Source organism: Physeter macrocephalus, chromosome 1, assembly GCF_002837175.3.
Source record: "Physeter macrocephalus isolate SW-GA chromosome 1, ASM283717v5, whole genome shotgun sequence".
NCBI classification, from domain to species: domain Eukaryota; kingdom Metazoa; phylum Chordata; class Mammalia; order Artiodactyla; family Physeteridae; genus Physeter; species Physeter macrocephalus.
This window is the reverse complement of record NC_041214.2, coordinates 30,198,845-30,219,472: the sequence shown is the minus strand read 5'-3', so window position 1 is coordinate 30,219,472 and position 20,628 is coordinate 30,198,845. Positions and strand designations below refer to the sequence as shown.

Genomic DNA, 20,628 nt, shown 5'->3' with positions numbered 1-20,628 from the left:
CATCACACCTGGACCTTCAAGCTAAGGCACATCCCCTTATTATTCATTCCTATAGCATCCAATACCTCTCTTGCAGAGTATTTCTCACAATGGTAAGTTATTAAATTTCTGGACAATCATTGTTTAATACGTGAGTTCCCTACCATTTGTGAACTCCATGAAAAAAATTGTCAGTTCTGTCTAATTCATCACTGTATTCTCAGCATCTAGTACACCACTTAGCACAAAGGGGTTCAATAAATATTTGTTGAATATGCGAACAACAACAACAAAATAGAGACGCAGAAGAAAGTAGCCAATGGGTGGAGAGCACGGAGAAGTCAGGACACAGGGTGACATCTCAGGAAGCCATTGGAGGAAACAGAGAAGAGACCACAGTGCCAGCTGGGCAGGTTTATTTTCCTGGATACCAAAGGTGCCCCACTGGAACAAATAAGATGAATAAGCTTACAATGTAAAGAACAATCGACCCTTTGTCGGTTTAAGAATGCCCTGTGTCTAAACGGTAGGTACCGGCCCTGCCACAGTGGCCCTGGAACTCACTCGCTTTATCCCCATGCTTTCCAGCTTCTCCTCCAGGGTGTCCTCCAGGACTGGCCTGAACTGCTTCAGCAAGGTGGGGTTTCGACTGAGAGCTGCCGGCACCTTCTGCTGTCCACTGCGGGCGTCCTCCAGCTCTGCAGCACAAGACAACCACCGAGGTCAGCCTGGGTGCCCGAAACCTCTACTCCCAAAGCCACACCGCACCCAGCCAGGGATCCTGGTCTCCAGCCTGTGCACCCAGGGCCACCAATCCCCTCTGAGTGTCCATGCCCGGGTCCTTCTCCTCCTGGGAACCACTGCTGCAGACCCCCTACCCACCTTCGGGATCCTCATCCCCTGCCGGTCTGGACATCCAAGATCTGGCTCAGTCCTGTCCCAGGTTAACTGAGAGATTTCAGGCTTTTGACTCACACTTGAGTCCTGACAGCAGTTTGTTCCCTGGGCTCTGGTCTTCACGCCCCACGCCCCCGCCCCAGTTTTACTGAGATATAATTGACATACAGCACTGTATAAGTTTAAGATGTACAACATAATGATTTGACTTACATACATCATGAAGTGATTATCACAGTAAGCTTAGTGACCATCCATTATCTCATATACAAAATTAAAGAAATAGAAAAAAATATTTTTCCTTGTGATGAGAACTCTTAGGATTTGCTCTCTTAACTTTTATATATAACATACACCAGTGTTAATTATATTTATCATGTACATTACATCCCTACTACTTATTTATCTTAAAACTGGAAGTTTGTACTTATTGACTGTTTTTAAGATGTACAACATAATGATTTGGCTTACATGCATGATGTATGTATACATATACATATGGTGGACAGATAGCTCCCTGCTCCTCTTGGGTTTACTGCCTAAATCAGGCATTCTTCCTCCAGTTGTATACATCAGAATTGCCTGGGTTTGAAGTGCACATTCCCTGGCCCCATCCTCCAGAGAGTCTGATGCCATAGGTCTGGGGAAGGGCCCTGGAATCTGCATTTTAACTTGCCCAGATGATTCTGATGGAGGTGAGCCACAGACTGCACCTTGAGAAATACCGACCCAGCGGGTAACAAAATAAGCAATTACAATAAAATGTGATAACTGCTACAAAGGGGCCATCCTGGCTGAGCCAGGGAAGGCCTCCCAGAAGTGCTCTTCAGGTCCAACGCCGGGGGCCACTGTGGTTACAGATGGACCAGCCTTTTGACTCACTCAGTGGACGTTTACTGACAAGTAATATGGAGCTTGAACAGGCCAGTGCTGAGGACACTATAGAAAACCCTCAAGGAGCTCACAGTCAAGGTGATGGCCTTAACCCTGGCTGCCTATCTGAATCACCTGGGCTCCATCCCAAGCTAATTAAATCAGAATCTCGGAGGGTGGGCCCCAGGCCTTAAGATCTATTTGTGAAACTCCCCAGACCTAACAACAGCCATGCCTGAGAACCAGCTTCTCAGATCCCAGTCCAACCTACTGAATCAAAAATTCTGGAGGTAGATCCCAGCAATCTGTGTTTTAACAAGCCCCACACTGCCCCTCAGGGTTGACACTCTTCCATAAAGTTTGCACTGGGCATGAGCCCCAATTTCGGCTGCATGTTGAAATCACCTGTGGAGCTTTAAGTACTACTGATGCCTGGGACGCCCCTCACCGCATGTTGTGATTTAGGTAGTAGGGGACTGGCAGGGTCCTCCGGAGCGCTGCAAGCAGCCTGGGAGATTCTTAGTGTGCAGCCAGTTGCAGAGAACCGCGGCCCCTGCAGCGGTCCTCAAACTAGAGCAAGCCCCAGAATGCCCTGGAGGGCGGCTGCAGACAGAGATGGCTGGGCCCTGCACCAGAAGTTCTGATTCAGTCTGTGTGGCATGGGGCTGAGAATTTGAAAATTTTGCATTTCTAGTAAGTTCCCAAGGGATGCTGCTCTGCTGGTCTGGGACTAGGAGAAGTAGACGAGCAAGTGAAGAGGCACAGCACAGCCTGACAAAGGTCTGGGTCCTGCCTGCAACAGGATGGGGCATGGAGGGGGCGGGGAGAGGTCTCCCTAACTCGCCCTTCTCAGCTTCCTCCTCCTCGAACTCTATGCCCCCATTGGAGGATCTGGTTCATCCCCACCGTGGACCTTGTGTTACTCAAGGTTACATATAACTCTAATTTTTGCTACTATATGCCAAGGTTAAATGCACTGGGTGGGGAGGGAGGTAGCAGAGGACTGATTAGGTAAATTTAGGTTCATCCATCCAATGGAATACTGCGAAGTCCTGAAAAATTAATGCAGCGGCTCTATATAAAGGGATTGGAAATGAATTCCCAGATATGTTGTTAAGCAACAACCACAGAAAAATATGTATCCTGTGCTCCCGTTTAGGAAAAAGGAAAAGAATGCATACATCTACGTGCCTGTGTTTGCACCAAGTATCTCTGGAAAGATGCGCGACAAACCATTAACAATGGAATCTCTGGGCAGAGACTGGATGGCCCGGCAGGAGGGAGACCTACTTCTCACTGTGCACCCTTTTGCTTTTCTTTCCTTCTCCCTTCCTTCCTTCCTTTTTTTTTTTTCCTTTGGTCAAAAGCATAGATTACTGTCTCAAAAGTAAACCATTACATTAAAAAACAAAACAAAACACCCCACGATGAACTATTTGGTGACACCAATAAAACCCTTTCCTGGGTGCACCTGTTGGGTCGCTCTGGGATTGTCACATCACAGCCTGGCTGGGCAGGCAGGCCTGGTCAGCAGGTTGGCTGTGAGCTCTCTGATCTTTCCTGGGAGCTCTCTGATCTTTCCTGGGAGCTCCTTCTCCCTGACCCTCTCAAGAGAGTCTATTTTTTTCACTTCTCCTTTGCATTCCCTGGAAACATCTGGTTGAGAGCTCGGCAAACGGAGTGAATAAAAGCAGCAGGTACCCAGGGCTCTCTAGAGGGCGCCGAGGAGGATTCCTGCACATCAGTTAGGTCCTGTGTGATCTGTCTGCAGCACGCTCGCCATGCAGAATAAAACCACAAAGGTCATCTTAAGCCAACGCAGGGAGGCTGCATCCACTGCTCTGGGTAGTACCAGGCAAGCGGTGGGGCAGGCACCAGGGACAGGCTATGCAGCAGACACCGCGCCAAATCCTGACTCCACCACCTGCTGGCTCTGTGACTCTGGGAAAGTCACTGACCCTCTCTGAGCCTGGGTGAACCAGCAGGCTGCACGTTAGTACCTGTGCGTAATGTGCCTGGCAAGCACAAAGTGCTTAAGAAATACTTATTTCATGTCCCTAGTTCCCTTGCCCCAGCCTCAGGTAGCCAGATCCAGTTAAGTAGGGACAAACTAAACAATGAAGAGGGCAGCCCCCAGGGAAGAAAATGGAGCCTCACCGTCCTCGGAAGAGTCCTCCTCTGTGTCCACAGCCTTCGGGCCCTTGCGGATCCCTGCGGAAAGCAGGAGCAGTTAGTGTCTCCAATGCCTTGGACCCCATCCCCGCCTTAGAGAAAAGCACGGGACAGAGTGTGAGTGCTGGTCAGACACAGCAAGTCCCCGAGTCGGTTCTCTAGCAGAGAGAGGCAGGATGGAGCAGCGGTCACAACCACGGACCCTGGAGGCAGAAAGATCAGCGTCCACATTCCAGCTCTGCCCCCCAGCTAGCTGCACACGACACAGTAAGTCCTTGAACTTCTCTAAGCCTCAGGCTCCTCATCCAGAAAGTGAGGACAATAATACCCGCCCCACGTTAAATCATGGGGACAATGGATTTGAAGTCCACAGCACACAGCTCCCATTAATGGCACACACCCCAGCCCCAGCACCCAGGAGATCAAGGCCATAGGAATAGTGCCTCTCTGAACTGGCTGCGAGGCTGGGAAAGAAATGTCTAGCCTCGAGGCAGGGGACGGGGGAGATGTGTGGGTCTGTAAGGAGAGGCAGAAGGGAAGCTACAGGCATAGGGCAGGGGAGGCGGGGTGCAGTAGAAGGGCCAGGTCTCATAAGCAGGAGCGGTCCCCTGTAGGTTGCTGTCGCCCTTTAGACGCCAGCGCCTGTGTCCGTCAGACACACACAAGCACGCACACCAGCACGCCGGAGTACCCAAGAGGAGGAGGGCATACACTCCAGACAGGCCACATTCACACGGATTCGCAGAGATTTGGGGTCAGCTCGCTACACGCTGGAAACAAGGTAAAGTTGGATGGAACTGAATCACAGGCATGGTGAATTAGAAAGAGCCTGTTCAGGAGCCCCGCCTGCTCCATCCATCACTGCCCCCAACATCCTCAGTCCCCGCTCCCACCTCATGTCTCCATCGTCCTACAGAGAAGAGCAGGCCAGGCAAGAAACCCTGCCAGCTGCATGGAACGCCTTCAGCGCAAACCTGGGCTGGAGCCCTGTCTGTCCCAGAAACAAACGTCTTCTCACCCTCCCCCACCCAGCCAGAGAGCCTGACACTACAGGTCCCTGAGCTGCTGCCACCAGCCTCGTCCTATACATTGACTGGTGGGGGACAAGAGACAGGAGAGGCCAAGACGATAGCCACGATTGTTACAAACCTCCCCGTACAGACTTACCCTCCACTTTCCTGAGAGACATGGTCTGGATCTGCAAAGATGTGGAACAGAGCAGGTTACAGCCAGCAGGGGACTCTGCTGTGAGCGGTGGCTCTGCCTAGTTCTGTGAAGAAGGGACGGCCAGTGTTTCCATGCCAACCACTGGGAACTGGAGGGAGCTCAGAGTACTCTGCCCCAGCCCCTCAATGGCACCAAGGGTGAACAGCAGCAACCAAGATGGCACCATGCTCCACTGTCCCTTGGTGAGGAGACAAGAATGCCCCTCTTCAGAGAGGGACTGCGGTTTGAAGGGCAGCAGCCCCATGCAAGCAGAGGGGGGCAGGCACACGGGCTGTACTGTCGGTATAATTGGTGGAAATCAGCCAGGGCAAGGGAGGCTCCCCTCCTGCGATGTGGGCATCTGAGCTGAGTGCCCCGTGGGAGGGAGGAGGCATGATGTGGACAGTCACCGACTCTCTGCTCAACCCCGCTCTTCCAGGAAGTGCTTCTTCTTCCTCCTTCCACATAGTTGCAGACAGGACAGCCCCTTGCGGCAACGAATCCCCCACACCACAGGCAGGTTTGGGCAGAGAATTCTGGACTGGTAACATGTGAATTCAAGAGCTCTTGCCAGCCAACTGGTTTGAGTTTTGGTTGTCACTGTTTATTTGTTTGCTTGTTTGTTTTGCCATGTAGGGCAGACATGGGGTGGAAGGTGACCTTCAGAGTAAAAGAAAAAATTGAAGCAGATAAAGAGAAAGGAACAGAGACACACAGCAGAGGAAAACTCCTGACTACACTCATGTCTCTGGTCCCAGTTTATTCCTAGAATTGGCTGCACCCCTGCCTCGAGCTCTCTGAGACACCCTGTCTACCCTTATGACAAATCCCCTCTTCTGCTTAGGCTTGAGTTGTTTTTCATTACCTACTAATGAATGACTCATCCAACGTCCATTTCTAACTATTCCTCCTTTGCTTACCTCTACCCTAGAGAGTATAAAACTAATTATTCCCTTTCTAACCTTCCTTGAAACTATAGTTGCCCATATAACACAGCTTTGAACAGTAAAATATAAGTAGAAGTCTTGGGAAAGAGCCTTTTCATCAACTGCTTCCATTGGATATGACTGTGATGGTTGGGGCTATGGCAGCCATCTTGCAACTATGAGAGTCAAGCATGAGAACAAAAGTCAATACGCTGAAGATGGTAATTTAAAAAAAGAAAAAAAGAAAAAAGAAACAGAGTCTGGGTTTCCAATGGCATAATCTTGCAGCTAAACCAAGGCCATCAACTGTCACCTCTTTTGGTGTTACAATAAAAATAAACCCCTGTTAACCTATTCTGCTCTGTTTAGCCACTGGGTTCCTAACTGAAACATGTACAAACAAGAGTTCTGGGTAACATAAGGAGGAAACCTCCAGACTGGACCTGAGGCGGCCACAGCTGTGAAGAGTTAAGTGTGTTGGGGGAGAAACAGTGAAAAGAAAAGCAGCAGGGCCATGCGTTAATAAGATATGTTGACGGTGAAGTACAGCTGGGAGAACAGAAAGGCACAAATAGCAAGAGGTACAGGAACAGTGGATTAGACAGTGACAGTGGGTGCTCAGCCCAGGGAAGCTGTGTGGAGGGTGGTATCAGACCCCTGGCAAAGGACCTGAGGCCACAGGAGGGCCCGGCTGGGGATAGATACTCGTCTCCACTGACCTGGGGCTCAGAAGGGGGAGCTGAGCCCAGGCTGGGCAGAGAGTGATCTGCATTAGATGAAGAATCACAGGGGCCAGTTCTAGGAGAAGGTGCTTAGTGAGTGATGCCTTTTCATCACACTAGTTTATCTGACAGCTTCATCAGAGGCAGTCAATTTATGAAAAAGGAATTAGTTAAGAAATGATGTCTGAGAACACAGTGAAAGGGGCACACGCTTTGCATTCCACCTGCCTGGTGAGGGTTGAATCTCACCCCTGTCATTTATAACATGCCCCGTGTGGACTCGAGTGAGGCACTTAACTTCTCCTGCCTGTTTCATCATCTGTCAAATGAAGATGGGGAGAAGGTAATGTCTACCTTGAAGGGCAGCAGTGAGGCTTACACGGAGGAATAGGCAAAGTATCGACCAGGTGCTGGCCCTCATGCGGTCTCTGGTGGTTCCGTGAACCCACTAACACAGGACAGCAGGCACGCTTCAGCATCCTCATCACTTTCTGCCCCTCAAATCTGAGGACTCGGGCTTCCCTGGTGGCGCAGTGGTTGAGAGTCCGCCTGCCGATGCAGGGGACACGGGTTTCGTGCCCCGGTCCGGGAGGATCCCACGTGCCGCGGAGCGGCTGGGCCCGTGAGCCATGGCCGCTGAGCCTGCGCGTCCGGACACTGTGCTCCGCAACGGGAGAGCAACTGAGGACTCTTCTCTCTCCTCAAAGAGTCTGACTAATGAGACTAGTGCCGATAAGTCCAGAAGAATCTAAGGAAATCCTCGCAGGGAAGAGGCCTAGGGCTCCAGGTCCTGGCTGGGAGGAGGGACACACCTACCATCTCCTCCTGGGAGGCGATGAGCCTGGTTTGTTCCTGGAGCTGGGCGCGAAGGGCAGTGATCTGGCGCTGGGCCTGGATAGCTGCTTTCCTCTGATCCTGAGACAGGGAGGCCTGGAGCCTCTCGTTCTGCTCCTGCAGCTGGTGGCACAGGATGGTCGGTCAGTCACATGTCTGCAGGGACCTCTGAGTGCCCAGTGCCTGCAGGGCCTGCACCTGTAGGCAAACGCTGGTCGGGGTTTCACCTGAAGCAGGTGGAGTGTTTCCAGACCTGGGCAGGTGGCTTTCTAACAAGACTGACTTCCTTCCCATTTGAGAACATTTCAAGTGGTGCCTGAGGAGAAGTGAGAATTGAATGCAGGCCCCTAAGGTCAGGGCAAAAGGCTCCCTGTCAGATGTGGACAGGGAAGGACAGTCAGGTAAGTTGAGGTCATTCGAAAATCATCAAATGGATGTTTTTAGATGAAGACAAAAGGTGAAGGAAATGTGGTCTAAGAGCAGAGAGAAAATGACACTATTTATTTTTAAATAAAACCTCTGATGTAAGAGCAGAGAGAAAATGACACTATTTGTTTATTTTTGCATAAAGAACCTCTAGAAGAATACAAGAAAGCAATAAAAGTGGTCACTTGTGGGGTGGGTGCTGGGGACAGGTAGATGGAAACAGAGCAGAAGTAAGACTTTACTCCATGTACCTTAATATAGTTCTTCTGCTTTTGGAACAAACTTGAATGCATTTCCCATTTTTAAATGTTTCAAATAAGATAAACCCATCAGATGGGAATTACTGCGGGGGGAATCCATCCTGCGCCAGACTCAGACCTAAGCACCTTCACCTTCTGAGCTTTCTGCAGCAGAACCTGGGGCTCCTGTTAACCGGCTTCCTCCTCAACTTGCCTCCTTGTCAGGGACATTTTTAGAGAAGCTGTTTTCTCTGCCCTGACGCCTGCTGCTATCTGCCCACTGGTCTCAGTATCTGAACCCTTCCATTTGAGCTGCCCGTGAACTATCACTGAGGTCCACAGCCACCGGGGTCTCTCCTGGTTGGAGTTTCAAAGGAGGGCCCAAACACAGAATGACCAGGCAGCTCTCTGAGTTTTACAGCACAACCCTCCTTGGAGCACCTTATGGGGTCACTGCAGAGGAAATCACAGAGAAAGGATGTGTTGGATTCAGAAGAGAAGGCCTGGAGGCCCCTGCTCCCTGCCAGGGAAGCTGCTGTCTGGGCGACCGACCCCTCTGTGTATTGATGGGGGTCAGCAGCCAGGAACAGTATCAGCAAAAAATTATTATCCACCAACCAGTTCAAGCGGGGGGTTGGGGGGGCGAAGGATGGGAAGCTGAAGGATGAGAGGAGGTTGTGGGAAACCAGGCTCCCCAAAATGGCCCAGTGAGACCTACCTCTCTCTTCTGAGCTGCATGCTCTTCCTGCAATGCCTTCATTTTTCTCTTCCATTCTGTTTTCTGAAAAAGATTAAATGCTTATTGAGTGGGCCCCTCTAGATATTAAAATATACTATAAAGCTACACGAGTAGTAGAAAACCCAGACAAAGATGGGGGGAAACATGGAATCTTAGTCTGGGGGAAGATGGATTATTGACAAATGGTGTTCAAACAAGTAGTTAACTGCCTGAAAAAAAAATATGAACTTGGATGCTTATTTCATATCTTAAACGAAAATAAATTCTAGGTGGTCAAAGATTTCAACTTAAAACATGTAAATGACGTCAGCAAGATGATGGACCAGGAGGTTTCAGCTCTCAAAAGACCCACAGATGAGACCTTTATGGGAGACTGGGAATCCAGCTGAGAGGTCCCAGCACCTCAGTGAAGCAAAAAAAACCAAAGAATAGACACACTGAAGAGGGGAAGAAGAACACTTTTCACCTCACCTGTGTCACCCCTCACCCAAGGCAGCACAGCTCAATGCCAAGAGAGACCCACTCAGCCCACAATCTCTCCCATGGGGAAAGTGAGAGCAAGTGAGCACCCAACTGCCCCAGCCTTGAAGGATGCTGCCCAGGAGGCCCACTTCTGCCTCACCCCACCCAGAACTGAGGGAATCAGCACAGCTGACTCGGTTTTTGGTACTGGCATACGGATCTCAACACCAGCTTTAGATCCTATTGGCTAGCTTGTGGACAGCGGAAGGTGTGGAGGAGGAAAAGTAAAAGTGTAGACTATTTGTACGCAATCAAAGTTAAGTTGTTTTTGGCTTAAAACAGAGTGCTGTAATTATAAGATGTTTTATATAATCTAATACTAATCACAAAGAAAAAACCTGTAGCAGATATACAAAAGATAAAGAGAAAGGAATCAAAGCATACCATGACAAAAAAATCATCAACTCACAAATGAAGACAGCAAGAGAAAAAGAAAGGGACAAAGTAAATACAGAACAGTCTGAAAACCATTAACAAAATGGCAATAGAAAGTCCTTACCTATCAGTAATTACTTTAAATTTAAATGGGTTAAATTCTCCAACCAAAAGATCAAAAGTGGCTAAATGTATTTTTAAAAAAAGATCCAACTATATGCTGCATACAAGAGACTCAGGTTAGCTTTAAGGACACACATAGGCTGAAACTGAAGGGATGAGAGAAGACATTTCATGCAAATAGTAAACAAAAGAGAACAGGGTACCTACACTTATATCAGACAAAATAACTTTAAGTCAAAAACTGTTACTAGAGACAAAGAAGGTCACTACATATTGATAAAGGGATCAATTCATCAAGAGGATATAACGACTGTAAATATACAGTCAGCCCTCCATATCCATACGTTCAACACCTGTATATTCCACATCCATGGATTTAACCAACCATGGATTGAAAATATTTGGAAAAAAGTTCCAGAAAGTTCCAAAAAGCAAAATTTGAATTTGCCTCATGCTGGCAACTATTTACATAGCATTTACATTGTATTACAATATTTACAACTAGTTACATAGAATTTACATTGTATTAGGTATTATAAGTAATTAGAAGTAATCTATAGATGATGTAGAGTATATGAGAGGATGTGCAAAACATAAGGGACTTGAGTATCTGAGAATTTTGGTATCCATAGCGGGTCTGGAACCAATCTCCTATGAATGGATACTGAGGGACAACTATATACTCACCCAACATAGGAGCACCTAAATATATAAAGCAAATATTAACAGAACTGAAGGGAGAAATAGATAGTAATACAATAATAGTAGGGGATTTCAATACTCCACTTTCAACAATAGATATATCATGCAGACAGAAAATCAATAAGTAAACAATGGACTTGAACAGCACTATAGACCAAGTGTACTGAACAGACATACAGAGAACATCCCGTCCAAGTAGCAGAGTACACATTCTTCTCAAATGCCCAAAGAACATTCCCCAGGACAGATCACACGTTAGTCCACAAAACAAGTCTTGCCAATTTAAGCTTGAAATCATATCAAGTTAATCTTTTCCAAACACAATGCTATGAAACTAGAAATCAATAATAGGAGAGAAACAGGATAATTTACAAATGTGTAGCTATTAAACAACACATTCCTGAACAAAGAAGAAATCAAAAGAGAAGCAAAAAAATAACTTGTGACAAACAAAAATGGAAACGCAACATACCAAAACTTCTGGGATGCAGCAAAAGCAGTTCTACAAGGGAAGTTTACAGTCATAAAATTTTACATTAAGAAAAAGGAAAGATCTCAAATAAATAACCTAGCTTTATACCCCTAGGACCTAGAAAAAGAAGAATAAACTAAACCCAAAGTTAGCAAAAGGCAGGAAGTAATAAAGAGTAGATCAGACATAAATGAAATAGAGAATAGAAAAACAATAGACAAGATCAACAAAAGTAAGAGTTAGTTTTTGAAAAGATAAACAAAATTGACAAATCCTTGGCTAGATTAAGAAAAAAAGAGAAGTCTCAAACATATAAAATCAGAAATAAAAGAGGAGACACTACAACTGTTATCACAGAAATGCAAAGGATTACAAGAGATGTCTATAAACAGTTACACACCAATAAATTGGATAACCTAGAAAAAATAGACAAGTTCCTAGAAACATACAACCAACCAAGACTGAATCATAAAAAAATAGAAAATCTGAACAGACCAATAATGAGTAGGGAGATTGAATCAGTGGTCAAAAATCTCCCACTAAAGAAAATCCCAGAACTGGATGGCTTCACTGGTAAATTCTACCAAATGTTTAAAGAATTAATGCAAATTCTTCTCAAATTCTTCCCAAAAATTGAAGAGGAAAAAACTTCCAAGCACATTTTATGAGGCCAGTATTACCCTTGTCAAATGCCAGAGAAGGACACTACAAGAAAAAAAATTATAGGCCAATATCCTTAATGAACATAGACGCAAAAATACTCAACAAAATACAAGCACATTAAAAGGATCATACAACATGATCAAGTAGGATTCATCCCCAGTATACAAGAATGGTTCAACATACACAAATCAATACATGTGATACACTACATTAACAAAATAAAGGATAAAACTATATGATCATTTCAATAGATGTAGAAAAAGCATTGGACAAAATTCAATATCCTTTTATGATAAAAAAAAACTCTCATCAAAGTGTGTATAGAAGGAATATACCTCAACATAATAAAGACCATATATATGACAAGCCCAGAGGTAAGATCATACTCAACAGTGAAAAGCTGAACACTTTTCCTCCAAGATCAGGAACAAGACAAGAATGTTCACTCTCACCATTATTATTTAACATGGTACTGGAAGTCCTAGCCAGAGCACTGAGACAAGAAAAAGAAATAAAAGGCATCCAAATTGGGAAGGAAGAAGTAAAACTATCTGTTTGCAGATGAGATGACCGATGACCTTACAAATGGAAAATCCTAAAGACTCCACCAAAAAAAAAAAAAAAAAACTGTTAGGATAAACAAATTTGGTAAAGTTGCAGGATACAAAATCAGCATGCAAAAATCAGTTGTATTTCTCTACACTAAAAACAAACTACCCAAAAAAGAAATTAAGAAAACTATCCCATTTAAAATAGCATCAAAATCAATTAAATATAGGAATAAATTTATCCAAGGGGTGAAAGAGCTATACAGTGCAAACTATAAAACATCAATGAAATAAATTGTAGAGGACAAATAAATGAAAAGATATCCCATGCTCATGGATTGGAAGACTACTGTTAAAATACCCATACTACCCAAAACAATTTACATATTCAAAGCAATCGTATCAAAATTTTAATGTCATTTTTCACAGAAATAGAAAAGAAAATCCTAAAATTCATGTGGAACCACAAAAGACCCCAAATAGCCAAACCAATCTTGAGCAAGAAGACAAACTAGAGGCATCACTTCCTGATTTCAAATTATATTACAAAGCTACAGTGATTAAAACAGTATGGTACTGGCATAAAAACAGACACACAGACCAATGGAACAGAATATGAAATCCAAAATTAAACCCACATATGTATGGTCAACAAATCTTCAACAAGGGCACCCGGAATACAAAATAGGAAAAGAATAGTCTCTTCAGTAAATGGTGTTGTGGAAAATGGATATCCACATGCAAAAGAATGAAATTGGACCAATATCTTACACCATACACAAAAGCCAACTCAAAATGGATTAAAGACTTAAATGTAAGACCTGAAACCCTAAAACTCCTAGAAGAAAACAGGGACATTGATCTTGTCAATGATTTTTGGATGTGATACCAAAAGCACAGGCAACAAAAGCAAAAATAAACAAATGGGACTACAACAAACTAAAATTTCTTTACAGAAAAGGAAACCATCAACTGATGAAAAGATGACCTATGAAATGGGAGAAAATATTTGCAAACCATGTATCTCATAGGGAGTTAATATCCAAAATACAAGGAACTCATATAACTCAACAGCAAAAACCAATCCAATTAAAAATGGACAAAGGACTTGAATAGACATTTCTCCAAAGAAGACCTAGAAATAGTCAACAGGTATATGAAAATGTGCTCATCATCATTATTCAACAGAAAAATGCAAATCAAACCACAATGAGATTATCACCTCATACCTGTCAGAATGGCTATTATTTTTAAAAGTAACAAAAGATAACAAGTGTTGGCAAGGATGTGGAGAGAAGGAAACATTTTACACTGTTGGTGGGAATGTAAATTGGTACAGTCATTATGGAAAACAGTATGAGGCTCCTCAAAAAAATAAAAAACCAAGAGAGTTACTCATTTTCCAAGGGGAATCTCCCATGTATCCATGAGGTATACATGTTAATAAACTTGTTTGTTTTCCTCTTATTAAAAAAATTAAAAACAGAACTACCATATAATCCAGCAATCCCACTTCTTGATTTTGATTCAGAGGAATTGAAATCAGGATCTCAAAGAAATACTCACACTCCCATGTTCATTGCAGCATTATTCACAATAGCCAAAATATGGCTACACCTACCCCCAAATTCAATGAGTTATATACATTAAATATGCACAGCTTTTTTTTTTTTTTTTTTTTTTTTGCGGTACACGGGCCTCTCACTGTTGTGGCCTCTCCCATTGCAGAGCACTGGCCCTGGACGCGCAGGCTCAGTGGCCACGGCTCACGGGCCTAGCCGCTCCACGGCATGTGGGATCTTCCCAGACCGGGGTACGAACCCGTGTCCCCTGAATCGGCAGGCGGACTCTCAACCACTGCGCCACCAGGGAAGCCCAAATATGCACAGCTTTTTACATATGAATCATACCTCAATAAAGTGACATGTTTGAATGAATAAATGGATGAATGAATGAGCAAACAAACTAACAAAAAGAAAACACAGGAATATTTTCTTTTTCTCTTCTTGGCCACACTGCACAGCTTGTGGGATCTTAGTTGCCTGACTAGGGATCGAACCCGGGACCCTGCCAGCGGAAGCATGGAGTCCTAATCACTGTATAGCCAGGGAATTCCCACGATTATTTTCTTTTTAAATCTCAGAGTGGCCATAAACAAAAGACTGATAATCTGATCATTTTGACCACATAAACGTTATTAATTTTGTAATGGTCAAGACCATGATAAACAAAGTTTAAGGATGACTAGGAAACAGGGGGAAACAGCCACAACAAGAGCAACAAAGGGTTGGTTAATTTCCATACGTTATACAAACTCACAAATTGGTAAGGAAATCAACAGAAAAAATAGGCAAAGGATGTGAAAGAGTTCATAGAAAAAGAACGGCTTTTTTAAATGTGAAACTTGAAACATCAAGCAGTGGAAACGCTTTACCTCTGCTAGTTAAATGTTAAGCTCTTACTTAACAGTCTTGGAGAGCAGAAGCAGGACATGACTGAACGACTGTGCCAACTGTCCTTCTTTGCCATGGAACTCTCAGTGATACAGACCATATGTAACTGGACTGATACAAGGTTCATCCAGTGGAGGCCAGGCCACCCCCTCCCAGCCCATGACAGCAGATTGTGCATAAGTCTTCGCTCCATATCCAGTGACCTCACATTAGCAGCATGAAATCAGCCACGGTGGGAATATTTACACCACAGAAAATGGCAAATGCTACAAATCAAAGCTTTTTTAGTTCCAGACAACCGGTTGTTAAGTATTTAACATCACACCATTAGACCCATGCCAAATATCTTCAAAGCCAGAAGACTGTCACACTTTCTAAGAATTGTTTTCAACTGGGTTGGAATCAAAATGAGGGCAAGGGTGTCCAGTAAGATACACAGATGAATGTATTTTGAAAAAACTCCCAGGCAAATCTGACACTGCACACATGTATGTCACCAGCCTCACCTGAGAACCCTAAGAACCCTACTCTATGCTTTCATGAATTGGCAGAAGGTCTGAAAATATAGAACTTTGATGTCTTTCAACTTCCCTTAAACCATAGGGCAAAACCGACAAACTCTGTTGGAAGACAGCATGGTTCTTGCCTGGCTCTGGGAAGAAAGGCATGGGGCATCGGCTCACCTGAACCTCCATCTTCTCCTTCAGGCCCTGGAGCTCCTGAGACTGCCTGAGTCGATCCTCGGGCTCCTCATCCTGCAGGGACCCGAGGTTGGACTTCACCACCTTGTGGGACTGCAGTGCCTGCAGTTTCTGAAAAGACCAGGGTGCAGTTTCATTCAGATGAAGATCTAATCATGATGTTGTCTTTTATACCCGGAGCGGTGTCAGAAGGGCACACCTAACCCCAACCACAAAGCCCCAACCTGAACTCAGTAGGCATGCCTGCAAACATTCACCCAAGTTCACACTCGCCTTCACTAGTGTTCTCCTGAGAGCTCAGCCCTTGCGCAGGAGAAGCAAATTCCCATGGAAGAACAGAATTCAAGAGTGTCATTTCCATTGCGCTGAAATTCTGCTGTACTTCAAACCCGGAACTTGGCCTGACAGCTTTCCCATTTCTTCCTCAGTCTCGAATAGGCTGAAGAGAATCAGACTATCTGAGCCTTGAGGAGGGTCTCAGGCACCCCAGACCACTCCCTGAGGATTCCTGCCCCTCTTCCCACAAAGAAAAATCCTGGCTGTCACCAAGAAGGCCTGGCTTTTCACAACTTGGAGTCATGTCACCAATGCCTAGTGCTTCCCAAGCTAATAGTGTATGGTGTGAAGGAAAAGGCATGGAAAAGTGGATCAAAGACAAGGTGCCTTTCCACCCCGCTATGGTTATATTTTTAAATATATCACTACTGCAGTGACAAAAGCAATTATCTCCATCTCTATTACTATATCAAACTCATAAGCCCTATTAAAGCTTTAGAGAACAGTTAAGTCCCTGAGTTTAACTTCTCACTCTTGCTAATCTTTGACTCTTCTCAATTCCTGCTAAAGTAATATTGGGTCCAAGTGTTAACCATTTCTAAACCCCTTGAATATTTTTGTAGAGTCAAATGCTTTATCAGATGTATGCACAACTTTCGGCCCCTGATGTGTCACTTCTGTCTTCACACTGCTGCTTATGACACACCAGAGAGCTGGCTTTCTTGACATCACAAACCTTCATGGTGTTTTCCTTTCAACTGGGGTAAAGTGGACTTACAGTGTTTTCCACAATCACTCTAAATGGAATCTTATCTGTTTCCCCATCCCCCAGAATTTTTTAAAAAATAAATCAACAAGATAATTATCCAGCTACACTGAGAATTTTGTATCCAGTTTGGTTCCTATGCTTTAATAAAAGTGAAATAATAACATGTCAGGTGAGAGGAGATGGGGGGGAGACACAAAAATACAACAGAAGCCATCCTATAGGGGAAAGGCAAAAAAAAAAAAAAAAAAAAAAAAAGGATGTTCCAGCTTAGGACAGTGTGATCCAAGTTAAAAGGAAACCATGGATGGTAGTAAGAATTATGTCCTCATTTACCACAACCCAGAATTTCCTAACCAAAAGTAACCTTTTGATTTTTGAGGACATGGTTTATGAACAACTCCAAATTCAAATCAATCCCTAGGTATCTAACGTGTCTAGTCAGCGAGTACCATGTCAGGGGAAGCATGGGAGTCAGGGAGGTTCAGATGAGCTCAGAGATGATGGGTGTGGAGCTGGGGGTTAGGAGTATGACGTCCACATGGTGGAGCAGCATCTTGTCCTCCACAGATCATCCCTGTCCACCCTGGGGGAACATTTAGGAATGGGAGGACTTGGGTCACTATCGATACACACACACACACACACACACACACACACGCACACACGCAGAGCTCTCATTGCACTCCCACCGCCTTCCATCCTTGGCTTTCCATCTCAGGTTGAGACCACCAAAGCTCCACGCATATCCTACAACAATCCCCTTCTAGAAAAGTTGTCTAGGTGTTTCTTTAGGCAAAACATGCAATGATCATGAGAAACACTATTACACAATTCATTTTCAAATCAAGAAAAGATTCTCCTTGATGCTCAGAGGACCAATAAGAGCTAAATACATCCTGAAAATACTTCTCCTCAAACATTGTCCCTGATACAGTTTTAGTTATACAGGTTTATATGGGAAGATACAGTCCACGGATAACTTTAATAAGTTTTCTTGAATAAACAATAATATATCCCGTAGAAGAGCAGGGGCTTTGAAGTTTAAGGAGCTGGGTTCAAATCCCAGCTCTACCTCTTAACAGCTGTGTGACCTTAGGCAAGTTATGTGACCTCAGTGTCTTCGCCTGTAAAGGAGGAATGATAATAGCTTTAAAAAAAATTTATTATTATTTTTTTTTACTTTTTGGCCACACTGTGCAGCACGTGGGATCTTCGTTCCCTGACCGGGGATCCCTGCAGTGAAAGCGTGGAGCCCTAACCACTGGACTGCCAGGGAATTCCCTAAAAAAAGAACTTTCAAAAAGAAATTAATAAACTAATGACACACCTACCTTTAGAATGTTATAGTTGCTTGGTTGTTATGAGGATTAAAAGTTAGTGTATATAAAGTACTCTGCACAGGGGCTAGAAAAGTTTCAGCAAATGTTAGCTATTATGTGTGACCTCCACAGACCCCAACAGAGACCCTGGCCTGTAGCCAGGGCTCAGCAAGTACTTGTTAGAATAAAAATGCATTCATTTACATTTTGCCTCATTTCTTGTCCAGTGATGAAAGGCCTTTGAGAAAATAAGGATAATATCTCAGGAGCTCTTCCTATATGCCAGAAAATGTTAAATGCTGTCTATGTGTTAATTTAACCCTTTCAGAAACCTATCCTACAGAAAAGAAACTGAGGCACAGGAAGGTTAGGTAACTCACCTAAGATCACACAGCCAGTATGTGATGGAGCAGGGATTCAATCCTGGGCACTGGTCTCTAGTATCTGACCTCACAGTGTATTACCCACCCCCAATGGCAGATGACAGAGAACTAGTACAAACAAAGAAATGAACTTTGAGAACAAACAAGCAGGTTTTCAGCTAAAGAACTCTGAGAAGCCTTTTAGGTTGGGTACCTCTTCTAGCGTAGAATTCTGGTTGGCAACACTTTTAAATTCATCCCAAAATAATTTTTTGAGCTTGTCTATTTCCCCGTATAGCTGGGCCCGCTCTTTTTCTTTCCACTCATCAAATTCCTTCTTAGCTTCTGCTTCCCTCTGGCGAGTGATCTCTGCTTCCTACAAAGAAAAGCAAGAACAGGAGAATCATTCATTCCACATTATGACAAATATTTACCGAGAAACTGCTAGGGCTCCTCGTCCGTGCAAGCCACTATGGAGACCCAAAGAACATTCATCCCCCAGTCCCCACTGTTGCGACTGTGGGTGGGTTTAGTCTTATCTGAACCGTAAAGTCCCTTGAGGATGGGGATCATGTCTTTTCTTTCTTTATAGTCCTCACAATGCCTGGCATAGTTGGTGCTCAGTAAATGCATGCTGAGGTAAGGAGTGATGAATGAATAAGCCAGAAGGAGTGAGGCAAGTTTATGCATTTTCGTTCTACAAATATTTACTGAGTACCTCCTCTGGGCTGCCTTTGGGAGCTTATCCCGTATTTGTCCTCAAAAAGCTAACAGTATATTGTAAGAAGTTAAAATTCAGGTTCAAATGCTCTCAGAGGGTGCTAGTGCAAGAAGCTGCAGCTCTCTTTTGGCCATACAGGTCTGACCAAGTAACTGAATTTTCCTTGCCAAACTACCTAAAATCATTTAGCACATCCAGGAAGACGCCATCCTGGCTCTGCCTCCCGCTCTACGAGACAGCCAGAATTTTGGCCCTGTGGGGTGCGAGTGCATCATGGGTCTGTCAGCTAGTCCGTGACCAAGCCCCCTGCCGTTTCCTCTCCATGCCCACCTGAAGCTGCCGCTGCCTCTCCGCTGCCCTCTGCGCTTCCAGCTCCCCTCGGGTCCACTTCAGCTTGGCCCAGAGCTCTTCCAACACCTCCTCCACTGGCTGCTCCTGCTTCTTCTGCTTTCCTGTGGGGTCCACTAGAAGAGAGGGTGACGTCGTAAGTCAAAGTCAGTGGAATGTATACCGTCACACCTCAGTCTGAGTTCAGCTTTGCCACTTACGTTGTACACTGACTTTGGGCAAATGACAGAACCTCCCTGACCCTCTGTTTCTCCAAACTGGAAAATGGACAGAGGAATAGCACCTAACCCAGAGAGTTATTGTGAGGATGAAATGTGATAATGCAATGGGCTTAGCGTAGTGCCTGGCAGGACAGCTCAATCCATGTGAACTACTGTTGTCATTTGAAATAACTATTTTGACAGTACTAACACATGGCAATGTGAATGCAAAATCAGCAGAGTAACAGAAGCAGAATACCAAATAGTGTGTACACACTGATTATTAATACAAAGATCATATCTACGTATCCTGACAGCAATCAGAGGGGAATTTAAAATAGTGATAATAATTGTAGTTTTAAGTTCACTCTTTTCAGGAATATAGTGTAGTTTAAATGTGTAGTTTTAAATTTCCAATGAAAAAAAGGCAGCATGCATTACAAAGAAACCTTGAATTACAGAAGAATATTCTAACTAAATCACATAATGATAAACTAAGAGTTAAGGGTTAATGAAAAAGACACCAATTGTACTTGAACATTTGCTACTTTTTTTTTTAATTAATTAATTTATTTATTTTTGGCTGTGTTGGGTCTTCGTTTTTGTGCGAGGGCTTTCTCTAGTTGTGGCAAGCGGGGGCCACCCTTCATCGCGGTGCGCGGGCCTCTCACTATCGTGGTCTCTCTTGTTGCGGAGCACAGGCTCCAGACGTGCAGGCTCAGTAGTTGTGGCTCACGGGCCTAGTTGCTCCGCGGCATGTGGGATCCTCCCAGACCGGGGCTCCAACCCGTGTCCCCTGCATTAGCAGGCAGAGTCTCAACCACTGCGCCACCAGGGAAGCCCAACATTTGTTACTTTTTAAAGTACATTTAGATGGGCCTCCCTGGTGGCGCAGTGGTTGCGCGTCCGCCTGCCGATGCAGGGGAACCGGGTTCGCGCCCCGGTCTGGGAGGATCCCACGTGCCGCGGAGCGGCTGGGCCCGTGAGCCATGGCCGCTGGGCCTGCGCGTCCGGAGCCTGTGCCCCGCAACGGGAGAGGCCACAACAGAGGGAGGCCCGCA

The 20,628-nt window shown here is 44.9% G+C and overlaps 1 protein-coding gene across 8 annotated transcripts in view; it reads right to left on the bottom strand.

Annotated features, from left to right (window-relative positions):
• DZIP1L (DAZ interacting zinc finger protein 1 like) overlaps window positions 1-20,628 on the bottom strand; it is a 50,587-nt gene that overhangs the window by 9,736 nt on the left and 20,223 nt on the right. For 7 of the 8 annotated variants that reach the window (XM_007107288.4, XM_028489444.2, XM_028489450.2 and 4 more), the window contains 8 exons: window positions 19,350-19,483; window positions 18,513-18,674; window positions 15,555-15,683; window positions 8,993-9,055; window positions 7,592-7,732; window positions 5,089-5,119; window positions 3,907-3,960; window positions 544-677 (listed from right to left, as the gene is read on the bottom strand). In XM_007107288.4, coding sequence (XP_007107350.2) covers window positions 544-677; window positions 3,907-3,960; window positions 5,089-5,119; window positions 7,592-7,732; window positions 8,993-9,055; window positions 15,555-15,683; window positions 18,513-18,674; window positions 19,350-19,483 — 848 coding nt within the window. The remainder of the gene's footprint in view (window positions 1-543; window positions 678-3,906; window positions 3,961-5,088; window positions 5,120-7,591; window positions 7,733-8,992; window positions 9,056-15,554; window positions 15,684-18,512; window positions 18,675-19,349; window positions 19,484-20,628) is intronic. The other variant, XM_028489449.2, reaches the window with a different exon arrangement.